Here is a 25,693-nt window from a genome sequence, read left to right as displayed (position 1 = left end):
GACGTGATGTGGAGGCCCAGGAACTTGATGTTGTCCACACGTTCCACCACTTCTCCATCTATGAGAAGGGGAGTGTGAGCCGTCCTCCTGGACCTTCTGTAGTCCACAATGACCTCCTTGGTCTTCCCTGTGTTCAGCACCAAGTTGTTGGCTGAACACCACTGAGTGAGCTCCAGAATCTCCTCTCTGTAGTGGGTCTCGTTGTTGTCTGAAATGAGACCCACTACTGTTGTGTCGTCCGCGTACTTCACGACTGTGTTGGTGGGGTGGATGGCCACGCAGTCGTGTGTAAACAGGGTGAAGAGAGCTGGGCTGAGCACACAGCCCTGCGGCGTGCCTGTGTTGAGGACCAGTGGGGACGATGTTGAGCTACTTATTCTCACCACCTGAGGCCTGTTGGTGAGGAAGTCTCTGATCCAGTGGCACAGTGAAGCGGGCAGCCCCACCTCGAGTAGCTTCAGCACCAGCTTGTCTGGGATGACGGTATTAAATGCTGAGCTGAAGTCTACAAATAGCATCCTGACGTAGGTGTTGGGATGCTGCAGATGGGTCAGGGCTGTGTGCAGAGTGATGGAGACAGCATCCTCTGTTGACCGGTTCGCTCTGTAGGCGAACTGAAGGCTGCCCAGGTTTGTGGGGATGAAGTCTCTGATGTACCTCAGAAGAATCCTCTCAAAGCACTTCATGATCACCGGGGTCAGAGCGACGGGCCGGTAATCGTTCAGGCTGGTGATGGACCTCTTCTTCGGTACAGGGATGATGGTGGAAGACTTGAGGCACTCAGGAACCATGGCGAGCTGCAGGGACAGATTGAAAATGTCCAGAAACACTCCTGCCAGCTGGTCGGCGCAGGTTTTCAGCGTCTGGCCTGACACCTTGTCCGGTCCTGGAGCTTTGTGGGTGTTGATCCTCCTCAGGGTGGACGTCACCTGATGCTTCTGTAAGACGAGGGGCTGGTGCTGCTCTTCCAGTTGGGGTAGATGTACAGCTTCTCTGCTGCCCGCCGTGTCAAAGCGGGCAAAGAAACTGTTTAAGGTGTCAGGCAGGGTGGGGTCGCGGCTGGTCAGCTGAGTGCTGTGTTTGTAGTCCGTCATGGTTCTAATGCCTCTCCACATGCTTCGGGGGTTGTTGTTGATGAAATGTTCCTCAATCTGCTGTTTGTACTGGAGCTTGGCCTGCTTAATACCTTTTTTCAGTTCCGACCGGGCCCTGCTATAAGCCAACCTGTCTCCAGACCTGTAGGCAGCATCCCGGGCTTTCAGCAGGGCCCGTACTGTGCTATCCAGCCATGGTTTCTGGTTTGGAAACACTTTTATGGTCTTAACAGGGAGGACAGCGTCGGTGCAGAACTGAACATAGGACAGAACGGACGATGAGTATTCCTCCAAGTCTGCGCCGTCCCTGAACACACTCCAGTCTGTATGCTCAAAGCAGTCCTGAAGTGCAGAGGAGGCCTCCTCAGTCCAGACCTGAACTATTCTGGTGGTCGGCTTAGTTCTGCAGGCCAGAGGCTTGTAGACAGGAATCAGCTCCACTGAGATGTGGTCAGACATGCCCAGATGTGGAGCTGCTACAGCCTTGTAGGCTCCGGGGATATTGCAGTAGACCTGGTCCAAAATGTTATTGTCTCTGGTGGGAAAGTTTATGGATTTGTGGAATTAAGGTAGTGAGTCAGTGGTGAGGTGTGCGTTGATGTTTGTTTACATTCAGATCAGTTTTGAACTGTTTTAATTGATGTGTCCAGAGGTATGAAACCTAGACATGGTTTCGTTCAGGTATTTGTTTATTTGGCTTCCTTGTTACAAAGTATTTAGCAAGAGAAGACCGTACAGAAAACATCGTCATCACTTTATCCGAAGAGCCACAAACAAACCAAGAGGTTATTTTGGACAACAATTCAGCAACTCAATGATATCTGAAATCAGTGTCTAACTGATCATTTCATTTCTGTCTCCGTTTCCATCCTAAAAATATGGCTAATATAGTTGGGTTGTTTTATTTCAGTCCAGAAAAATCCGTTTTTTATCTGCGATCTTTGGTGCCCGACTTCCTCTTCCCGGACAGCAGGTGTTTGGGTTTGAGGTCGAACACGTGTCTGTCAGACTCTCCTTTCCGGGCCTGGCGGTTCATGTCTCTCTGGGAGTTCTTCATCATCTTCTTCGCCTTCTTCACCATCTAGAAAACACCCGGCACGACGCCAACAGTTGATTTTAATTTTCAGATATTAAAAGAATAAGCTGATACATGATGAGGTCATAAACGCATCGTCACGCACCTTGACGTCCCGTAAGCCCGACTGGTCTCGTGGAGGACGGGAAGCGCTCTGGCTGCGGGTTTTGGAGGTCGGAGGCGCCGAAGCTGCCGAAGCTTCACGTTTGCGTTTCCTGGTGACGCTGCGTGAGCGCCGGGCCTGCAGAGCGTAGTGGCTCTGAAAATATAACGACCAAAAAATTATTTAAAATGCTTAAACATGTTCGTCATCAGCATGCACAATCAAACAAACAATTAGCAATAAAAATTATAATTCTACATCAAATAAACAGTTAAAATGTGTTTGTTTAAAAGCTATACATGTACCAAGTGCTATGCTTTCTTTGTTCAGTTTTTTTTCGTGTTTTCCCAATTTTAGGTAAATTTTTTTAATGTATTCAATGAATGTGGAAAATTTTTGATGTTCATTTATACAAAATTTAAAATAAGTAAGAAAAAAAAAGGTTTAATATGATGGTAAAGAAGAGTAAAAAGCCTCAAAACTATTTCATATTTGTTTTGAGACTTAAAATTTGCACTGAAAAACATTCATAAAAATCTAACTTCTAATTTCAGTTCATTTATTAAAGGCAAAAAATCCAGACATTTTGCTGATAGCTTTAATAGAAGTAATTTATATTTTTTTTCTTGCTGAATAAATATAGAAAAAACAAAAGTTGGATTTCTTTACATTTTTCAGGGTAAGAAAATAAACTAAAATTTATTTTTAAAAGGCTTTTAAAGTATTTATTACATTTAATAAATTAAAAAAAACATATCCACCATCATTTCAAACTGCAGGATGTAATATTTTTTACTTAAGCATAATTTATTTTTGTCTTTTGAACAGAATAAGAATATTTCAGTTGTTTTAATGTTTAATTCCTGTGTAAAAAAAAAAAAGCATGAAATTATTTATTTTATCCCATAATTAATTTTTTTAAATGAAGAACTTACATCATTCTTTTCGGTCATGTCCAGACCGAGGTTACTCATCTCCTTCTCCAGCTTCTTCTTCTCAACCTTTGCAGAAACAAAAACAAACATGCGAGTTATTTAAATATTTCGAAGACACAAAGCGTCTCTCGTCCCAGGTAGCAGCAGCCGTTGCCATGGAGACCCTCCTCCCACCTTGGTGGCGGTCCTGGGCATGCGCGGCCCGTGGACGTCCTTTTCCTTGGACTCCAGCACCAGGAGCTGCTTCTTCTCCCGGATCTGCTTGGCCAGGGAGCGGATCTCCTGCATCTCCTCGTCCTCGCTGTCCTCGTCCGACTCGTACTCCCCGGCTCGCTCCTTCAGCTCCTCCTCCTTCTCCAGCTCCTCCAGTTTCTGCAATGCAAAACGGAAATTTGATCAATATCAGGCGACATAGTTAGAAATATGAGTCCAGTTTGGGTTTTAAAGTCTGAGCTGACTAAGAATCGAGTAAAAATCTAAACTTAAGCTGCTGCTAATGTCTAAATAGTGTGAAAATTGTGTATCCCAGCTACAAGCCCAAGAATTAAATAATAACCATCAGAAAGAGGAACTTTTTTAGAGACTTACCCTCATGATGTCGGGGTCGATGTAATCTGCAACGTTGTGGCCTTCCCACACTTCAGGGATCTTATCGTTCTTCTCATCCTCGTTCATCAGATCCCAATATTCTTTAAAATAATTAGAATGATCAGTAAAACATAGGAAAAAAGCAGCTGCCACTTCTAAGTTTATCAGAAGTGCAAGTTTTCTCACTCTGCAGGTCCAGAACGTAATCGTCACCGAGCTCCATCTCCAGGTCTCTCTCCTGAAACATGGAAAGTTTAAGATCCACTTAATAAATCTGCCTATAATCACAATATGTTCATAAATTTTTCACCCGAAAAGCTCCATCAAACAGACTGAAATTCCTTCTGTTGTATAAAAGTTCATTTTTTGCTGTTTAATCTGCAATAATTCATGATTTGTATGAACTTTCAGGGATGTTATTTTTAACCTGAGTGCAGCAGATGGCTGGTTGGAGAATCTATGCAGACATTATAAAGATAATTCATGAACAAATGCAGCTTTACTTATTATTACTATGCTCAGATTTATGAAGAAGAATGAAGCAAAAATAAATGCTGAACAATTACAAGTTACCATTTATTTCAGATTAATTTGTTGTTCCACATTTATTTCTGCAGTAAAATAGGATTTATAGAAGGACAAAGAACTTTTTTTAAAAAAATCATGGTAGATATTATTTGTATGACTTTTTATTTATTTATTGCTTAAAAATGCAAATATCTTTAACTAACAGTGAATACAAATTTTTATTTCAGCATGTTGATAGCTGAACTAAAAGGACCTGCTGATGTGTTTGCAGCTGATTTTTATGAGATAACACTATTTTGTTGTTCATAGTTAATAAAACAAGGATTGTGGAGAAAAAAAAATTCTTTTTAGATATTTTCTGTTAAATGACTAAAATTCTCAGGACAAAAAGCCTTAAAGAAAAACAAAGGAGTCAGATAAGAAAGTAAAAAATATACAAAAATTCAGTCCAAGCATCCAGATCTGAGTTTAATAAGCATCTGAGTAACTCAAGGGTAAGGTGAGAAGATAAGGATAATATAAACTGTAAGCTACTTTTCCAGGTGAGCGTGTCGCTGTAATGTTTACGTACCAGTTTGCGTTTGGGTGTGTCGACCTCCATGGCTTTCCTCCGGTTCAGAGCTCCTTCTGGGATGAACGGCGGTCTCTCCTGGGAAACATCAGAAACCCGTTTTTAACCTGAACTCCTCAGAGATGCTGTTTGGCTTTAACCAGTGATATCAATCAATTAAAACAAACTTAATCAGATTAATCACTCTCTAGCTCTGTGATTTATTGCCATTAATCAAAATATAAACAATTATTTGATTTTTCTTGTGGGAGAAAGCAGGTCATGTGAACTAAGGGAAACTTACTTCACTACTTGAATGCAAGTAGCAGCAAACTTCTTCAGGGGACAACTGACAGATAAAATTAATTATATTTTCTAGTTCTTGGGTGCCCCACCCATTTTTTGTTCCCGACCTGGGCAACTGCCCATATGAAAAATGCAAATATCTTTACATTTAAAAAAAAAAATGTTTAAGAAAATAGTTTATTGTCTCAAGCCAAACATGTCTTCTCAGGTTTTTATACTCAGGGAGGTTTAAAGGAAGCCATTTTGTTTTAAACATCAATACAGAAATGTCGTTCTCCATTAATTTCTTATGGAGATTAAAATGTTCAGATTAATTTTTGACAGCTCCAGGCCTAACCGACCTTCTCATCCCTCTTGGAAGGCATGGCCAGGTGGAGCCTGTTGAGGACGTCATGGACCTTCTTGCCCTTTATCTTGGTGTTGACACGTTGAGCCAGGAGTCGGTCGCAGGCCTGAGGAACGCAGCGGCGTTAAAAAAAAAAGATCCGATAATAATCCCACCAGAGCGTCAGAACGAGCCCGCCTGCTGTCGGATCTCACCTCGGTTTTCACCTTGATGACGCCCTCCTCCGTCAGCGTGCTCGTCTCGATGACCGGGATTTCCTCTGCGGAGAGATCCGCGAAGATTTTCTGGTAACAGATAAAACCTTCAGCTTAGAGAGGCTCAAAATAAAACGATGAGCGGAGGAACTGACAACCGACCTGGTTCTCCTCCGACAGCTCGCTGATCTTCTTCACATCACATTTGTTTGCAACAACAATGAGAGGCTGCAGGAACGAGAAACAATTAGATGGTTTTGGTTTGATGTCACAGGAAAAAGTAAAAGCATAAGACAGGATTCATATTTTAAAATATCCCCAACAGAATAAGTTGAGCACAGTTTCTGAAATAAACTGAAACAAAAACACAAAGATGTGGAAAAATTTGCCAGAAAATCTTTTGTTGGTTTCCCTCCGACCTCTAGAGGGAGCCAAAGTTCACTGAAGAAAACAGACGTTCAGTTTTACTGCCTTACAGTAATTATTTCTGGGATTTTTATGCGATAAAAACAGATAAAAGTCTGAAAAGTGTGGCATGCATTTGCATGAAGCCCCTGACTGCATCTTTCACTGGAGGTTCAGATTTACACACCTGCAGACATTTTTATCTTGGATGGAAGGAGTCTCAACATAAATTTTTGTCTTTCCACACACTGAAAAATAGCGTGAGGTTTGGACTTTGACTAGGCCATTTTAGAGCCATTTTATTGCATCTCCAGAAGGTGAACGTGCAGCCTCAAATATGTTTTCATCCATGACTCTCCTGGATGTACCTCCATCCATATTCCCAATATGAATTCTCAACACTTTCCCCTTCCCACAGCACGACGCTGCCACCACCATGTTTCAGCAGATGGGTGATTTATTCAGTTTCATGAGTAGAGTTAAGATTTCCAACAAGTGTAAACCAAAAACTACAAATCTTTACATCTTCTCTCCAATATGGTGTGCTTAGATTGCTCCAGGAAGCTGGGAATTAAATATTAACAATGTTAATTTTTTATTTTTTGGCGAAGGTTGTGTGCAGCAATTTAAACTTTTTAAAGATGCAGTTATGGCAAAAATAGGGCTTAAAAAATATGCAATTTTTTGAAAAAGCTGCTGATAATTTGGTCATTTTAGACCACAACATCCAGGAGGGACTGACTTATAAATCAAAGCTGGACTCTGTTTACAAAGGCTGTGTTTTATTAGAGGGTATAAGAGTAAATGGGGCTGAATGAAAATAAAACACTTTGCAGATTTTTTCTGTTAAAATTGCAGACACAAGATGAATCCTCATCCTTCTACTTCACATCCATGTTCTCTGTGTTTGTTTACTACAAAATAAAATTATAATATTCCAAGAAAACACATAAAAGTTAGTTTTCAATGCGAGTAAAATCAAGGGATGTTAACTTATTTTATAGTTATTCTGTTGTTATGTCTGAGGAAGGTTCTTGGTATTTTAAAGAGTAAAACAGGAGCAAGAAAAGACTAAGAACACGATGCTTCTTCAGTAAATATCCAGAATGGTGGCAGGAAAACAGATAATCTTTTCCTCTTTGTTTTTAATATGTCGGGTGTGGAGGTCGCACCTTGTTGGCGAACAGCGGCCGGATGTTGCTGAAGAGCTCCAGCTGCTCCTGCAGCGTGTGTCCGCACTGCTCCGACGGATCCATGACGTACAGCACCGCCGCCCGCAGGTGAGCCAGAGCCGTGATGGCCTGCATCTCGATGGTGTTCCTCTCCTCCAGAGGGTGGTCCAGGATGCCGGGCGTGTCCACCACCTGCAACCAAACACCAAACATTCAGCTCCTCTGCAGCAGCAGCGGTCTGCAGCGATCTGCAGCAGCCGAGTGGTACCTGCCAGCGGAGGTATCTGTAGTCCATGTGACCCACGAACAGAGACTTGGTGGTGAATGCGTACGGCTGCACGTCAACATCTGCTCTGGTGACCTGAGGGGAAAGGTCATTTTACACGTCGTCAGAATTCCTGCGTCAGCAGCCTATTTCTGACAATTAATGGGTTATTCAATCCACTACTTTGATAATTAATTGATTACTCAATAAATTATTCTGTGAATTAATTGATTCAAATTCTGCAGATATTTCATTTAATCACTGAAGCTAATTTTACATAACAATAAATACTTAAAACTGTAAGCAAAATAAAAATAATTATTTTTTAAGAAATAAGAAAATAAACATTTTATTGCCTAAAATACTATAACATTGAATTTTCTTAGAGTACTACTTAATTATTTGGAGCAAAGGATGAATCCACAGCTAAAAAATCCTTCAAACACGTCTGAAATGATTGCAATAAATTATAATATTGTTGTTTTGAGGACATTTTAAAGTAATATAATGTATCCAAAATAAAAAAAGCAACAATTAAAATCAATAAATAAAAAAACAAATACAAACAAAACCATAAATATAATGAAATATGAAGTTTCTGTAAACAAAAATTGTCCTTCAAAAATATTAAAAATTAGTCTCAAACAGGGAAAACTGCCAGTTTGAACTGGAAAACTGCCACTTGAGGAGTTTTGAATACAACAGATTTATTATTTTAAATTAAAACTGTTTTGATTTTTTGTACATATTTAGCTTTATTTCAGCTCTGAGTGTGTTGTTCTTCCAGCAGATGGCCTTATTTTGAGTCTGTACACCCCAGTTAACAACTAACCAATTACTAAAATAGTTGACGATTATTTAAATCTTTGATAAATCGTTTCTGCGCTGCTCACCTTGTTGATAAAGCTGGACTTGCCTACGTTGGGGTATCCACACAGCAGCAGGGTCCTGGTGTTCGGGTCGATGCTCGGCAGACGGGACAGATGCTGACGAACTGTTTGGGATCAGAACCAGAAGATTTAGCTAAAGATCCGCCTGAGCGGACGGCGGGTCATCGCTCGCCTCTCACCTTGCTCCAGGTACTCCAGACTGGACTTCTGCCTCTTCAGGATGGTGCACATCCGACCCAGAGCGGCTCTCTTCAGCTGTTTGCACCGGTACATGGAGTCTCCATACTTCATCAGACGCACGTAATCTTTGGCAACACTGGACGAGTTAAAAAGAGACACCTTCAAAATAAAAGCCTTTGGGAATCTCCTGCAGGTTGGTTATTTATGCACAAATGTATTTTTGATTATATATAGACTGATGGGATTTAATACAGTGTTGAACCACATAGAACTGTTTTAAATACATGTTCCAAATGTCATCTCCTCTTGTTTGTCACATAAGTTAAAAAGAATATCAAAAATTGGTAAGATTTTCTATTAAGGAATGTCTAATATTGACGAATGTCCGCCATAACAGTGACATCAGATATCAAAGTTTCATATCAATCCATCTCTAGCAGAAGTTTCTAATCCCAAAAACCAAATTCAAAACACACTGATCACCACATCTGTGACTTTAACAGATTTTCACTGCCAATAATGAGCAACAATGTAACTCAATTATATTCACTTCAGTGAAGTTTTTTTAAAATTTACTTTTAGGAGTATTTTTACTATGCTGTACTTTCTACTTTTACTAGAGTAATTTTATTATGAAGTATTTCTGCTCTCACTTGAGTAAAATTTTTGGATTTTACCCACTGAATCAAAAACAAACATGTTTTGACCAAAAATTCACCGGGCACAGACACACACCTGCAGTTTTGTTCAAGTTTATAAGATTTTTATTGAAGGAAATTGATTTGGAAAAAAATATATTTTGCCTAATTTTGTTATTTTTAAATCCATCCATCCATTTTCTGTTCACCCTTGTCCCTAATTGTGTCGGGAGGCTTGCTGGTGCCCATCTCCAGCTACGTTATTTTTAAATATTTATATTAATTATTGTCATTTTGGTCCTTAAGACACCAAATTTCCCACTTAACTTTATATATTGGTCTGTCTGATGGTGTAATTTTTAAATATTAAAAGATTGATAACTTGATTAGTTATTCAGTAATGGAATGGACTTTTTACCAAATACCTTTTTACTCTAACTTGAGTAATTTCTTGGACTTACTTGTCGATGAGGTTCCTGGCGATGTTTATCTGTCCTAAGGCCAATTTGTAGTGGTCTTTGTCATACAGCACGTTCATCAGATCAGCATAAAACGGATGGATATCCTGGGAAAATAAAGAGATGATCACAACCTGCCTGCAGAAACCAGATCAGAACAAAAAAGACTCAAATCTAGGGTCTTACGTCGAGTTTGGGGAAGTCGGTGAGGATCTGCGTGAGTCGGTCGTGGTAGTTCTGCTGCGTGAATTTCACCTTCCGCATGTAGAAGTGCCGGATGCGGTGGATCTGGTAATGCTTGTGTATCACTGTCGGCGTCTTCCTTTGAGTTTTGGATAAAGTGACGTCGATGAATTCCTGCGGGGATGGAGATGAAGGCGTGACTCGCAGGTTAGAGACAGCAAACAAAACGCCGGCGGTTTGGTTTTTCAGGAAATTTCTGAACATAACAAAAGTTATCAGAGCAGGAAAAATATCTGGACAACAAGAGGAACCCAAATCTGAGCCGACATGCAACAGATCAGCAATTAGGAAACTTTTCCCTACATTGTTTTAAGATTTCAACTTCAGAAATTAATTGCTTTGATTTTTTTTGTCATGATCAAATTCTGCAGCAAGAAAGCTAATCAAAAAGACTCAGTGCTTCTTATTTAAAAGTCTCTAAGTTTTATTATATCAATGCTAATATACAGAAAGCCTTGCTCAGTCAGTCAATCAAGTTTTCAGAAACCAATTTCATACTTAAGTGGAAAATCAGAAGGACAATTTTTAAAATATTTTCTTTTAACAGCAAATTTATAGTTTAAATGTCCAGCAACCTCCAGTTTTATCTCCCACTTTCACCATAAATACAAGGATTGCTATTGATTTTTCTAATATCCACCAAGGATATCCAGTTACATGCCATTTCCTAATTTATTTTTTATCATAAGTGTTAAAACATTTTCACCTTAAAGGTACAGGAAGCCCATTTTCTCACTAATTTCTTCCATAAATATCCAGTTTTCTGTTGATTTCTAAAATTTACACCAAAATGTCCAGTTAACTGCTGTTTCTTTTTGATTTCCACCATAAGTGTCCAGTTAGCTGACATTTCCTCACTTATTTTAACCACAAATGTCCAGATTTCCAGTTTAAAGCTCCAGAAACCCGCTGTTTTCTCAACCATTTCCACCATAAATGCCCAGATTTATGTTGATTTCACTAATCTCCACTAAACACTTCCTGCTAACTGCGTTAGACCCAGTAATCTCCTGTTTTAGCACCGTTTTCCACCATAAATATCAATTTAGCTGCCATTTCCGGACCTATTTTCAACAACAAGAAAAAAGCCTCAAGATTACTAATCTAAAGGTCCAGTAACCTCTTGAATTATCTTTTATTTTGACCATAAATAATGGCTTTCTCTGGATTTCTCTCATTTTAACCAAAAATGTCCAGCAAGCCGCCGATTTTACGTTTAAAGGTCCAGTAACCTCCGGTTTTCTAATTTCCTCCATAAATATCCAATTAGTTGTTAATCTCCCACGTAATTCCACAATTTTACGTATAAGTTGGCCGTCTTTCATTACATTTTCATTACAAATGTCCTGTAAAAATTAATTTCGCCTCTAGTTTGTTTTTTAAAAGCACACTAGGCAGCTGCAGTAAAACACGTGTTTTCCTTCGGTGTTTTCTTTCCTGTCTTTTGATCATTTCTCACAACGACTTGAGCGGAAATCTGTTTAAACCGCGAAATTAGCGAAATAAAACTTACCTTGGCGGTGGGAACCACCATAATCTTTTTAAAGTTATAAAGTGCCATTTTGTCGGGACACGTTTAGGTCCACTGACGGCACCGAGAAGGGAAGGGAACCGGAAAATACGTTACAAATGAAGATGGTTTTCTGTCTCCTTATCGCCCTCTGGCGATAGGAGTGAGGAACAGCAGGAGGAATTTTAATAAAAAACGTTTTAAAACCTAAAAATCGGTTTGATGTTTTCGCTCACATTGTTTTACTTCATAATTTATCATATATGGTATTTAGTCAGGTTCATCTTTATCTGTTAATAATATTTATTGATTGATTTGAGGCAGTTTAATGCAGCAAAAATTACATTATCCATGTAAAAATAAAAAATGTTAAACTAAGCAACATAATCGAACCCTATCTATATAATCTTGTAAATAAATATTTTTAGACCATTCACTTACTAATTTTGGACATAATAGACTTACTCACAATGCTCAATTTCTTTATTCTTTGGGTTTAAATGCAATAAGTAAATTTTTTTTAACAAGACTTTTATCAAAGCGTTATGAAACGTTAACTGAAGCAAAAATAATAATAACTTCAAATAGAGTCTTTTTTTAAAAAAGCAACAACAACTAAACAACATAATTGAGACCTATCCATATAATTTTAGAATTAAATGTTTTTAAACAATACATTTATTAATTTGGGACCTAATAAACTTAATAATGCCCAAAATACCTGATTTTTACTTTTTTTAGATATAAATTCACTAATTTATCTATTGCCTTTTTTTAAAACGGCACTTTTCTTAAAGCGTTTAAAAACTTTAAGACACAAAAACTAAACAAAAAACGCAAAAGAAGGAAAAAAACACTCCGATTTGTTGTGAGCAGCGCTAATTAGAAATTACCCAATCAGAGAGCGCCGCTGTTCCAGAGCCCCGCCCATCTTCTTTGATCACGAGAGAAGTTCGCGTGCGCCCTCTGGCCGTCTGGACCAATCAGGACGGCCCGCTGTGTACAGAAAAGCAAAATTTTTTGCAAAATTGAGGAAGTTTTTTTTAATATTGCCATTTCCATCAAACTTTTATAATTTGATACTTCGAAATGTGCATAAAAAACTTTGATAGATGGACACAGGACAGACTAATGGAAGAATATATGATCACTGTCATGTTAACTATAAAAGCACCAGACAGTGTTTAGGTTGAAGTGAGACTTCCTGTTTTTTTACTAGCTTTGTTCTGATGCTGTTTTCTGTCTGCTGAGCCTGGCGGCCAAATATGTATGAACACATTACCCACTGTTAGTATTAGTTTGATTAATTTTAAACAAAAAAATTATATTTTGGAAAAGTTTCTTAAGCTTTGAAATTTTTGCAATTAATTATATTGTATTTTGTCTTAAAAATACAACAATTTGCTCATAACTTTACAGTTTTTTGTCTTTCTAATGATATCATTTGTTTATTAAAAGTACTTTTGTAGTCAATTTTTCTCTGGAGTAAATTTTTGAATGGTAAATTTGTAATTTTATCTGAGTACAAATACTCTTACTTTAGCACAATTATTGGCTACTTTATCTAAAGTCTCCTTTCAGATAAGATGAAATTGGGAGAAAACCTGTTTCCTGCTTTTCCCCCGTAAAACCTTCTGCTTTAATCACTTCCAAACAGAATGGACTACACCTGATTGTGGTCATTTCCAGGCGCAGGTTAAAATTTCAGAGGCAGTTTTAATGTAGCATTTGGAACACTGACTTTTCACAATATAACTCCAAAATTCTTTTTTTTTTAGTTTATTTTTTTCAATTTGTGGCTTTTATTTTGGTAAAAAAAGAATTGTTGCATCACATTTCCAACAACTTTTATAACTTTTAACTGGAACAGGATTAGTTTGGGTTTGATATAATCACTTCATGTAAATTCTAATTTTCACATTTGAACCCAGCATTTTCCCTTAAAAAGATTTCTTTATTTGTTTTTACAGAAGAGGATTCTTAGGAAGAAAAACGGCGAGTGACTGAGGGTCACTGCGCGTAACGGAAACCCTGTAAATTCTAGACACTAACAGGTACCATAGAATTGCACAAAAATCCGTGACGGACGGCGGAGTCCCAGAGTGAAATTCCATGAAAGGTGTATGGAGCCTTGTGCCAGAAGCCCATTAAAATGCTGTTTACATCGTTTTAAACTGTGTGATTGTGAGCGTGAGTGGGAATAAAAATAGCAACAGGTATTTTGTTCCATATAACACAGTAGGAGTGTAACAGGTAAACCTTCTATGGATGCAAACTCGACTAAAAACCCACCTGTTTAGGATTGTATTTGAAACATAATCGATTACAAATTTATTGATGGAACCTGACTTAATGTTGTGTTTTGATTGTTGATTCTATGTTGCATTGTGTTTCTGTGTTTGATATGATGTAAAGCACCTTGAAATGCCTTGCTGCTGAAATGTGCTATACAAATAAAATTTGATTGATTGGAAAAATAATACTGACTTTAATAATAAAAATGTACTTCCCCCCCCCACACAGATTTCTATTTTCCCCCAGAATTGTGAGAAAAAAGTCAAATCACAGAATTCAGCGTTTTCTAAATCACAAGTTTAATTCTCAAATTTAGGTTGGAATCGTAACCTTAAGGTTGTAATCCTCCAATGTATTTTTCACATTTCTTCTTCTATATGAAATTTCCACACATGTATACATTCATTCATTATTTCAAGGCTCATGAGTTCTTAATCAGAATTGCAACTTTCTTAATTTTGAGGGGAAAACACAATATTTTGAGATTTAATTTTTAATCCATAGATGAAAGTGAGAATTCTTAGATTAAAATCTGAATTTTGAGATTAAAGTTAGGATTCTGATTTTCCTTCTCATAATTTTGAGGAGAAAAAAAACATAAATTCTGATATTATATTTTTAATTTGGAGATAAAAGTCAGAAAATTAAATTTCTTCCTCAGAATTCTGAGATGAAAATCTGAATTTTCACATTAATCTCATGAATCTAGTTTTTTTTTTTTGTTCTTTCTTAAAAATTCTGAGATTAGATCGTATTTGGACTTTTCTTCTCAGAATTAGGAGAAAAAAACTAATTCTGAGATTAAGTGTATAATTCTGAGATTAAAGTCAGAATTGTAACTTTTCTTCTTCAGAATTCTGAGATTAAAATCAGAATTTTGTGATTAAAGTCAGAATTATTTTTATTTTAGTGGCCATAATCCTCTTCAGTAGTTTTCCCATTTTTGTTTTCCTTGTGAAATTTTCACGCATTCGTTCTGTTAATGCAAAATGAGCGATATCCATAGTCTAATAATGAGAATGACATTTTAATTCTCAGAAATGTTCTATTTTGTCTCCAAACTCGTTGGAGTGACTACTCTGCGGACCAATAGACGATCTTAGTGCTGCACACGAAAGGGAAAGGAAACGCCGACTTCTCCATTCCAAAATCCTCTCTGCCTCATCTTTTAGCACCAACGGCTTGTTTGATCGATTTGAAGCTTTGAGACGCTCTCTCCTTGGCTTCAGGGCTACTTTCGGTCGCTTTTCGACTGCCTCTTTGCGCAGAGCCCGCTGTTGGCCTGGAGAAATCCATCACCGCTTGAGATTTGAGGCGCCAGATTTATTGAGCCCGAGTGCACAAAGTTGATAGTTAGCCACCTAGCTAACTGTTAGCTCGCAGCCCTTTTTTGGTTCCAGCTTCGGGGGCATCGTTTTGCGTTACATTTGGCTCCCGACAGCTAGCAGCTACACCTGAATGCTCCTTTTGGTGAAGTTTAGAGCTGCTGTCGGTAGAGAAGGCGCTCCATATTGGCTGCTCGCTGATAAGTCAGCGTAAAAAGCCCGGAAGGAAGCCAAAGTGAAGGCCCGAGTCCAGCAACACCAAGAGCCGCCTCCGTCAGTGTTTGTACCGCCGCGCAGTGAGAGTTGACAGGTGAGTGAGAAACCGCCTTTACCATCCCGTTGAGGTGGGAATGGATTGGCATCCACGTTTTCTGTTATTATAACTAAATATTGATGTTATCTGTAACAGTTGAGGGGTTGGGAATTTCGCGGAATCACGCCATCTTTCCAGTTATAGTTAGCCGCGGTTGCTACTTTCTTAGCCCAGTTAACTTTACAGCAGTGCTTTTTAACAGCTGGGCTATGTTGGCGTTTAAACGGTCATATTCGGACCGAACCGACCTCTGATTAGGTCTTTATAGTACCCCCCTCCACCTGCAGACCACAGGCCGGTCATGGCCGTGGCCTTTAGCCCGGGAGCTGCAGTCTTTCTCGGCTCAGAGTCTGCATTGCGTCTGTGGTGGAAGTTGCTGTGTTGACTTGGAAAGTTGATCCAAACAAACATGGCTGTTGTGTTGGGAGGCGTCGTTATTTATAGCTACATTTTCACTATTTCTACCCTAAAGGTGGATGCTTTATACTTTTTGTCTCAAAGTTTTATGTTTTTATTATTTTTTTAATATTTACAAAAATACAGCGTGTTGCATTATGTCAAGTCTTTTGTTTCGCAAATCCAACGGAATGGGTGGAAGTATAAGCTTATCTATGTAACATGTATTACATGTCTAATACAAATATATAACATTTAAACACGCATTTATTAGTTAACCCATCAATATAATATCTATTTACATTTAATTACAGCAGCAAGAACCTCATTATTTTTTTAAAACAATTGACTGAAAACAAGTATCAACAACAAAAAAACACCAATAATAATAATAATAATATTTATGTTTGTGTGATAATTTAAAAAAAATCAAATTATTTCACAGTTTAATGCCACATACTGAAGTTTTTTTCTGGTAGTTCTGAATTAGTAATTGTTCATTTTTGGGTTTGTAAAGAATTAGATCTGTCTGTAGTTTAACTATCGATGAATTTTAATAATTTAGGTTTTACAAATAGTTTGTAGGCCTGTCTCAATAAATAAGTAAATCTCACGATAAATTAAAACAAACCCGATATTCTCCATTTGCATGATTTATAAAAATTTTTTCCTCCCTTTCTGCCAAAACCTGGATAACAAAAGTCTTCAGTCTGTTGTTTTAGTCCCAAGTAGCCCTTTGTTTGAAGGACAATTTTTGTTACAGAGACTTCATAATTCATTTTATTTGTTGTTTTGTTTATTTATTTAACACTTACTGATATTTGAGAATGTGTTCTTGAAAATTATGTCAAACCAACTATATTATAATTTATCGCAATAACTTCTTATTTGCAATTTATCAATTTATCATTCAGCAAAATTTGTTCTTGATTCAGGCCTACGGTAGTATTGCTGAGAACCTCCGAAATTCCCTTGAGAGACGTCTTTTCTTTCAATGTTTGTGTTTTGGGTAAACATTGCACAAAATTTAAGTGGTTGTATTGATCCACTTAAATTATATGTTTGCTTTGCCAAATCCCAGTTGAATTTTTAACATTTTATCGGTCAGGATTTTTAAATTGTCTTTTTGACTGAATGTTTACCCATTCAAACAATTGAAGAACAATTTTAACCACCTTTTCGGATTTTAAATGAATGATATTAAAGTAGAACTGGACCAGAAATTAAACTGGAGCTGATTAAAATGCCAAACATGGCTGTGAAATAAGATTTGAAAATGTTTACAAGCAGAATCAAGGTATCAATCTGGAATGGGTGATATTTGTTTGAAATCTTTTCACATATATATGTTTTATGGATTTCTAAAATATTTTTGATATCATGGAAACATTAGAAAAATAAGATGTGAAACTAAGATTTATATTTCTCTTGCTCTTATTTTTAAATACAAAAGCAAATTTTTTTCCTAATTCTGCTGAAATTAAAGATGCTTTTCATTAAATGACAATTATAATAATTATTTGTGTTGGTAAAATCTAGAGTTGTTGCAAAACATTAACATAGTAACAAATTCACCAATATTCACAAAATATCACAATATAAGCGTTTTATATCTATACTTATTGATTTGTTTTATGTTTTAAATATCTGAAATACTACCAAACTGGTGGTGTGACCTTTCCTGTTTTATTCAGTTTTCACTTCACATCGATGTTTGAAACTCTGAAGCAGTTATGAGGCACAACCTGAAACTGACTGCACAAGTTAGTCATCAAGTTGTTGCTAGGTAACCAAAGAGAGAGCGAGTTGCTGGGCAACCAAGGAGTGAGCGAGTTAGTTGATTCTGTCAAACTAGCTTAGCTAGCTGTGGGAGACTTTAAATAAATATTAAATATTATATCACATGTATTGTCTATTGATATTGATCACATGTTTATTGGAATATACTCTATATATATAGTTATTGGTTTTTTTGTTTAGAGACGCTTGAATCGATTTTTGTAGTTGAATTTTTGCATTTGAGGTTTTAGGGCAAATTTATACAGACGAATTTTTTTCTTCTTTTTTAGGTGAATTTTTAAAGGCAACTTTTTGTCAGTTAATTTTTACAAAGCGTTGCAGTTGGGTTTTTAAAAGCAAATTTCTGCCAATTATTTTTGTCTTATTTTAATTTTAGGTGAAATTTTAAAGGCAAATATTAGTAGTTGCGTTCGAGTGTTACAAGGCAATTTTCTTCAGGTGTTATTTAAGGCAAATTTTTCAAAGGCAACCTTTGACCGTACAAATTTTGATAGGCAAAATTTTGAAAATGAAATTCTTTCTGCCGAATTTTAAGTAAAAGAAACAAAATTGATAAATATATTTGCAGAAGATTAAAATTCAGTGTTATAAATTAAATGCTTAAAAGTCATCAGATTCTAATTAATCTACATATTTTCCATAATAACCTTTTTTTAATTGATATGCTTATTTCTCAGAGTTTTTGTTTTTTAGATTCTTGATCTCAGTAGACTTCTGTTCGCTCTTAAGAAGCCAATTAAATCTGTGTTCCAAGACTCTGAAACAGAACCACTTGTTTGTCTGTAAAAAAGTCAGACTGGAAACATACTTGGTGGACCACTGCGGCTTTTTGCGGCAGATTTATTTCAGAGAACCACGGGGTCATAAATTACTCTGTAAAATTATGCAGACGGAAAACAAAGGTGTGGAAAAAGGCGGGAGGGTGGAGGATGTTTTGGTTCAGGATTGTCTAGACAATGAGACTGACTGACTCACTACCCTACTGTTCATGTGTTTTAACCCGGGTCATGGTTTCTGTTATGTTATTATTTTTAAGCTGGTTTGACTTGGAAATCACTGCTTCAGCATCTCTTTACTCAAATAAAAGTAAAAAGAAATTATTCAAGGGGAAAACATGTTTAACAAAAAGGCTTCTCAAGTACTGAGTAACTGATTATGATATATTATTTAATATTTTAAAATATCAGACTGAAAAATATATGAATTGATGTGCAAATTCTTGTACCTTAAAGACTAAAATGGAAAACGTATATAAATGCACATAAATTAGTAACAAAATTATAAATTCAGGCAGAAATAATATATAATTCATAATTCATTTTATTTGTAGTTTCTCTTGTTTTGTTTATGTATTATGGATATTTGAAATGTCTTAAAGTTCCAGTATTAATTATTTATTTTAATTTGAAGTTTTATTGATTTTTGAGAATGTGTTCCTGCATTATTATGCCATTACCATTAAATATGGTCTCAAAACAATATTATCGTTTATCACAATAACTACTGGGATGATTTATTATCCAGCTAAATGTGTTATTGTGACAGGCCGATGTTTATTGTTTCGTCTTGGTTAGGGCTGAAACGATTCCTCGAATTTGAGTATCTCGATTATTAAAATTCCTCAAGGAAAATTTACCTGCCTCGAAGCTTTGTTAATTTATGTTTTATTATTTAGCGCACCGTGTTCCGGCCGGAACATTATGTGCGTTGTGTGGAGCTCTGACTTCCGGCTCTGAGTTGTTGACAAATGTTAAGTGTTAGCGGCATAACGTCCAATTTTCAAGTTTGACCCGTGGGAATTTTATTGATTGCTGATAACGCCCGGGTTTTCATCGTTTTTGGGGGACCAATAGGCATTCTTAAAATGACTGGCGCGATGCCTGGAGTACGGCAACCTTTCTCCTTCGGGAGCTGCTGGATGCTAACCCTAACGGTGGGGAGAGCGGTGTGGGAGTATTTATACAGGTGAGCGGATAGACTGAACACGGCGGGCGGCTGAGTAGTTGGTGGTTACAGTGTAACAGTGCATCGTGGCGGTACATGGCTGGTAGATGAGTTTCTGAGTGTGACGAACGAAGGTGCCATAAATATCCCGTATTGCTCCCCCCTTTCTTACTTTAGTCTACTGGTCTACCGGTCATACATTACGTTTGTTCGTTTGTCTCTCCCCCCCGGACTTATACGTTTGTTTGTCTGGTCTATTTCCTGCCCTCCACCCTATCTTGCGTTCGTTCGTTCACCTGCCTCCCACTCCCCACCCTAAGCCCACAACTCCAGGAGACATTTCCCGTTTTCTCAAACCCAAAGCTTGACAGGTATGGGGCAAGATGTGAATCCATCTATTAAACTGACTGAAGATGAATACATAATCTAAAAGCTGGAGCATAGACATTTTTCATAAGCGTATTTGTGAGCCTGCCTCTTTATTATTAAATTGAATATAATTTCAGATTTTGTATAGCTTCAGGTTAACTTAGAAAGTGAACTATTATTGTTACAGGTTAGTTTTCTAAACTATAAAAAAGTAACTGTTAGGGAAGCTCAAATATGAAAAATTGGACTGATATTTGTGCACAAACAAGAGGTCTCACTTTGACATAAGTTGTAGGTGTTTGTATTCGTATCGGCCCAAACAGTGAAACTGGGTCAATATTGTATAATATAAGTTACATTAACTGCTGTCTTTGTGCAAGTACATCTCTGACCCAACTGTGTACTGTACATTTCCAACATTATCACTGCTTAGTTTTAAAAGTGCAGTTGCTCACTGCAGAATATAGATCTAAACCAGGTAAGTTTGTGTAAATAAATAACTAATAAAAAGTTATTTTACTCCAATATAGTGCATAAAACAGCTTTTAATTTTAAAAATTAAAAAGAAATAATCTAAGAATAATTACGTAATTCTACAATATTTTTTAAAAATGCTTTTAATTCTACTGTTCAGGAAGGTTTTGATCCTAAAATGTTTTTTTTCTTTCTGAGCTTCATTCATATCTGTGGAATGACACACTGGCTGTGTATCATTGTCATCATGTGGTTCAAAGGTCACCAGTTTTACAGCCATGCCATTCTCTCCCTGCTTTGTCTGCAAACACAATCAGAGCCCGTGTCACAGGCAGGCACCGATTGTTGGGCAGGATTATCAGCGCTTCACACACAGCTTCAGCAGAACAGCAGAAAATACGTGTTTCCACCTCTCAGGAGTCAAGTTTTAAAAATGAAAATGTCAGCTGAGAGAGAGAAAACTAGAGAGACACAAGTAGTTACGAGGCCTATAAAAAGTATTTGCCTCTTTTATTGATGTTGCAAATCAATCAAGAACAACAAAATTGTTTGTTTTTGGAAAGAAATAGAAAAAACCCCATTTAATATCAAAATGAAAACTGTTTTCTACCAAAATGCATTTAAAATAAAAATACAAATGATTACATAAATATTTAAAGCAACTGAGTTAATTCGACAGAGGTCCAGTCAAGTGGTGATGGTCGTCTCACAATGAGGGGACTGGAGATAACCTGAGTGCAGTGAGTCTTTCTGTAAAAACACCTGGTCCTTTTACTAATCAAATACATGCTCAGTCTTTGCCTTTTAATACAAAACATGAAGACGGCAAACAAACATTGTAAACAGAATGAGAAAGATATTTTTACATTTTTATTAAGTTTTGTGGAATTAAAGGTCAATTGTTTTTGCAGCTCCACAAACAGAAATACAGTTTAAAAATAAAAGGTTCACCATGCTAATCACGTTAGATTCACTTCTGTTGGCCACATCTTTGTCTCTCCTTAAAGTAACTGCCGGCCACTGACCTTTGACCCGCTCCATCCACCCACACGTCACAGCTGATATTTGCTAAACATCCGCGTTCAAAGCTAACATGTTTTCGTCTCCGTTTGCTCCCTCTGAAGCTTACTTGGTGACACAGAGACTTCTCCCTGAGGAGCCAAGAAGCAGACGGCTCATGACTTCTGACCAGGACACGAAAGTTGTAGCTGAACCACAGGTGCAGCAAGTACAAGAGGCAAAAGAGAACTCTCATTTGGTGAGTTTTGTGATTTTTCTTTTGCCATTTTTCAGCGTTTCTGTTTTGGTTTGCAGCAATTTAAGCAAAGCGGTGTGACTTTTGCCACCTCTGATGGCTCAAATTGTTGCTCTATCTAATAAGCCAACATGTGGCCTGACAATGGTATTGTGTTGAGCTATTTGCTGGCTGATTTCCCACACAGATTGTGTTTTATGAAGAAGAAATTCTTGGTGAATGATAGGAAAACATCTCCTGTAACTAAAGAACCACGACCTGCTTTTATTTCTCTCCTTTCGTGAGTTTAGGACAAATAAAAACCGAAACAAACTGGAAATGTGCAGGATTGTTTGTGTGACCACTGGAGAAACAGGACTGTTTATATACATTTTTGATCAATTTCATAGTGATTTACGTTTTAAATTGTGTATCTATAATTCTGGAGAATATAATTTGAGACTAACTTTGAGTTTATGTTCTTATTTTGTCAACATTCAAATAGAAATCCAGCAAGAAACAAACAGAATAGTGAATTGTAGTGGTGCATTCTGGGGGCATTTTTTTTGTCAATTTAGTTAAATCTGCAGTATGTAACTTTATATATGTGTTTTAGTTTCATATTTGTTAAAAATGTTAGCATGTCATTACAGTATAATACGAGGCAGATAATCTGTGAGAAGATCAATCTCCTCCACCTCCTCCCAGAGCTGCTATTATTGTCTGAAGAAATGGACCAAAAATAACCAATAAGAGCCTGGAGGAGGGTCTTAGTGCTGCCAATCATTCTCATGTAGTCGCTGCTAAATGCTCTAATGGTGGAGAAACGACTTACTGCTAAAAGAAAACCATTTGTCAGGCGTCTTTGGTGACCATGCTAACTAGCCTTAGCATTCACTGCATGCTATGCTAGCTGCGGTGACACACAAAATAGTGCTTGATGGCGCTGAGACCCGCCTCCTGGCTCTGATTGGTTGTTTCTAGTTAATAGGGATTAATATTTGTAATATATTTTGTATTACAATTGTGCCTAAGTTTAGCAATATTTTGTTTGAAAAATGTTTTAATTTTAACATTAGAAATGTGGGGTTATGCTGAAAACTTAATTTCCTAATTCAAGATAACAATTGAATGCAACAGGTTTCTAAGTGTTAATGAAACAATGTCTGTTTTTGTAAAGCAGAAAATGTTTTTTTTTTGGTTTTTGCATCTTAAGTTCTGATGAAAAGTGCATCGTGGGAAATCGGCTATCTGTTGGGTGATGGGTGTGTCGGAAGGGCCCAGTGTGTTGATCCTCATGTAAATCCAGGTCTGTCATCACAGTGATGGAGAAGCCTCAGTCTGTTATTATTTCTGAAACCTTTCTTAGAAAGCGTTGCATCAGGACCTGCGGATAGTTCATCACTCTGATCCAACAACACAAGGCTGCAGCCATCAGTCACTTCCCTCCCTTTGTTCCCAGATGTTGAGGAAATGGCTTCCTCGGCTAGAAACACGCTTTACGTGTTGAAGTGATTCAAATTAAACGCCTCTGTAATGTTTATCTGCGGCCTGTTTTTATTTTTGGAAATGATTGGTTTCATTGTAAAGCAGGGATTAAATTCTGACCCGTCTTCTCTCTTTCTCCCCAGTTTTGAGTAAAATAATAATTATTATCACTATAGGTGAACTGTAGCATGTTGGTTAAATGTGATACTTAAAAGTTGGAAAAATCAGTCTGATTTAAATTACCCGGTTAGTTTTATAATAAACACAGCAGTTACTGTTTGTTTACACATCTTGAAGTTGCTGATCTGCTCATGTAGCTTCACAACAAAGATTATGTAACTTCAGGATGAGAAATCTTTCCAAAGAGAAACGGTGGCTCCTAGAGATAAGACATTCAGACTCTGCAGAACGTCTCCAAATTCAGGGAGCGGAACTGAAACCTACACATCCAGAGGTTTTAAAGAACTGAAAAAACGCTCATGCCAAAGCGATGCAGGCTGTGTTTACTTTTCAACTCTTCTGCCTAGTGTCTCTCCTGAAGGCATTCAAACAGCTTGCATGGCGTATTATTCCTCCATGGAGCTGCTTGGACCTGCAGAGTTGATTGATGGAAACACATGGTAGACTTCTGCAGTGACTGTTTGGGCTAAATGTGGTCACTGGGTGGGAAGCCCCAACAATATACAACGGAATCGAGTTTATAGTCCAACAATTTGGTCTGATTTATGATTTTACCTTAGAGTGGGTTTTCGGTCAGATGTTAAAGCTACAGTATACAACTTTTATAAAAATCATTTTTGCATATTTGTTAAAACTGTCACCATGTTGTGACAGTATATGATGAGGCATGTAATTGCATGATAAATGAAAACAAATACAATAATTTCCATTTGTATGATTTATCATTTTTCTCTCTTTCTACAAAAAAACTGGATGACAAAAGTCTTTAGTCTGGTGCTTTGGTCTCAGCTAGACCTGCTTTTGAAGGACAATTTTGTTAGAGAGACTTCATAATTCATTTTATTTGTTGTTTTGTTTATATATGTCGGATATTTAAAATGTCTTCCAGCTCCAGTCTTAAATCTTCATTATTATTTAAAGTTTACGGATCTTTGAGAATGTGTTCTTGCATTATATTACTTGAAAATGGTCTGAAAACAACAATTTTATCGCTTACATCACAATATCTTCTGGGACAATATATCGTTCAGCAAAATTTGTTATTGTGACAGGCCTAGATGGAGACAATCTGTCAAAAAATCAATCACCTCAATATCCTTTTTAAGCTTCTACTGCTGTCTGAAGAAATGCACAGTTCCCGACCAAAAACAACCAATCAGAGCCAGGAGGCGGGTCTTAGCGCTGTCAGTCATGCTTCTGTACTCTGCTTAATATGCTAATGGTGGAAAAACAACTTACAGCTACAGGAAAACAGTTTATCTACTGTAATAAATGTCAGGCTATGCTAGCTGCAACAAGGGGAATGAGCAGCGCCACATGATGTTGGTATTGACAGCGCTAAGGCCTGTCTCCTGGCTCTTAATTGGTTGTTTATAATTAGCTCAATTAACACACATATATATATATAAAAGTTACATTCTGCAGCTTTAAATGGGTTAAAATTTAGTGTGACGCCTTCAGGCATTGGAAGGAGCTTTTACCCTGCAAGCTGCAAAATTCGGAAAAGGAAAGATCATGATAAAGACTGGAAAACAGATAAGAAGCAGCGGAAATGGAAAGGGGGCAAACTGATGCCCTGATGGCGTGTGGTGGGGTAACGCTTCAGGCTGTAGGTCTCATTAAAGCTGCTGGTGGTGGAAAAGCAATCAGTGAACCAAATGACGGCTTCCAGCGTTTTTAGCATATTCAGTTCAGGGAGATTCAGCTCCACTGCAAACAGAGAGGAAATTCTTTCCATATTGGGAATAAAGGGACATGCAGCAACTATTTCTACATCACAGAAAAATAGCTAAACTAAATAATTATGGTAATTTTATTGATTTATCTCAAAATGTTAAGCGTAGACCTCAATATATGCACTATCTGAAAGTAGTTTTCTCAACTTTTAGCATTTCCTGCCAATAGTTTCATATCCGTCTGCATTTTAAGCAGCTGAAATCTGTTCTTCCAGACCAAACGAACCCATATGTTGAGCACATATGTGTTCAAAACGCATTGGATATTGACCTATGTCATAGGTCAATATCCTATGAAATAGGATATTGTTCAAGTCAAGGCATTTATAGTTCAGACATGAAGAAAGGCAAAGACTGTAGTGAGTCTGTTAGAAAAGAGAGCACCAGTTGTTTCTGTTTGGTTTTTCGCCAGTAGATAACATGGAGACAGTTATGTAATAAATGTCAGTTTGACGGCTGGTACAAATTGTCTTAATGGAAGAACTTTTAATCCTGAATGTCCGTCTGAGGAAAATGTTTTTCTTTATTTCAAAACTTAAAAGAAGAAAAAAAGTCATGTTTCTTTGAAAATGACAGAATATTTCCAAGTGTGATTTATAAAACAGTATAACTTATTTTCTTATTTGTACATAACTAAACTAACATAACTGGGAGAAAAG

The 25,693-nt window shown here is 37.3% G+C and overlaps 2 protein-coding genes across 2 annotated transcripts in view; one reads left to right on the top strand and one right to left on the bottom strand.

The window, feature by feature from the left end:
* Positions 1–1,765: 1,765 nt before the first annotated feature.
* On the bottom strand, positions 1,766–11,531 carry gtpbp4 (GTP binding protein 4). Its single transcript, XM_028020200.1, has 17 exons — positions 11,484–11,531; positions 9,914–10,084; positions 9,731–9,834; positions 8,631–8,767; positions 8,455–8,555; positions 7,565–7,657; positions 7,297–7,488; positions 5,882–5,947; positions 5,720–5,809; positions 5,521–5,631; positions 4,895–4,972; positions 3,982–4,033; positions 3,796–3,896; positions 3,382–3,579; positions 3,208–3,273; positions 2,276–2,428; positions 1,766–2,175 (listed from the first exon to the last, which is right to left on the bottom strand). The coding sequence occupies exons 1-17, from the start codon at positions 11,529–11,531 to the stop codon at positions 2,023–2,025; spliced, it is 1,914 nt and encodes a 637-aa protein (XP_027876001.1). The 3' UTR covers positions 1,766–2,022.
* Positions 11,532–14,869: 3,338 nt separating this feature from the next.
* Positions 14,870–25,693, top strand: part of larp4b (La ribonucleoprotein 4B) — a 35,844-nt gene continuing 25,020 nt past the window's right edge. Inside the window, exons 1-2 of the mRNA XM_028020188.1 lie at positions 14,870–15,410; positions 21,521–21,654. Coding sequence (XP_027875989.1) covers positions 21,574–21,654 — 81 coding nt within the window. The 5' untranslated portion in view covers positions 14,870–15,410; positions 21,521–21,573. The remainder of the gene's footprint in view (positions 15,411–21,520; positions 21,655–25,693) is intronic.

The sequence above is a fragment of the Xiphophorus couchianus genome, chromosome 6, assembly GCF_001444195.1.
Source record: "Xiphophorus couchianus chromosome 6, X_couchianus-1.0, whole genome shotgun sequence".
In the NCBI taxonomy this organism is placed as follows: domain Eukaryota; kingdom Metazoa; phylum Chordata; class Actinopteri; order Cyprinodontiformes; family Poeciliidae; genus Xiphophorus; species Xiphophorus couchianus.
Note: the sequence above shows the minus strand (reverse complement) of the source record. Positions and strands in the feature narration are given on the sequence as shown.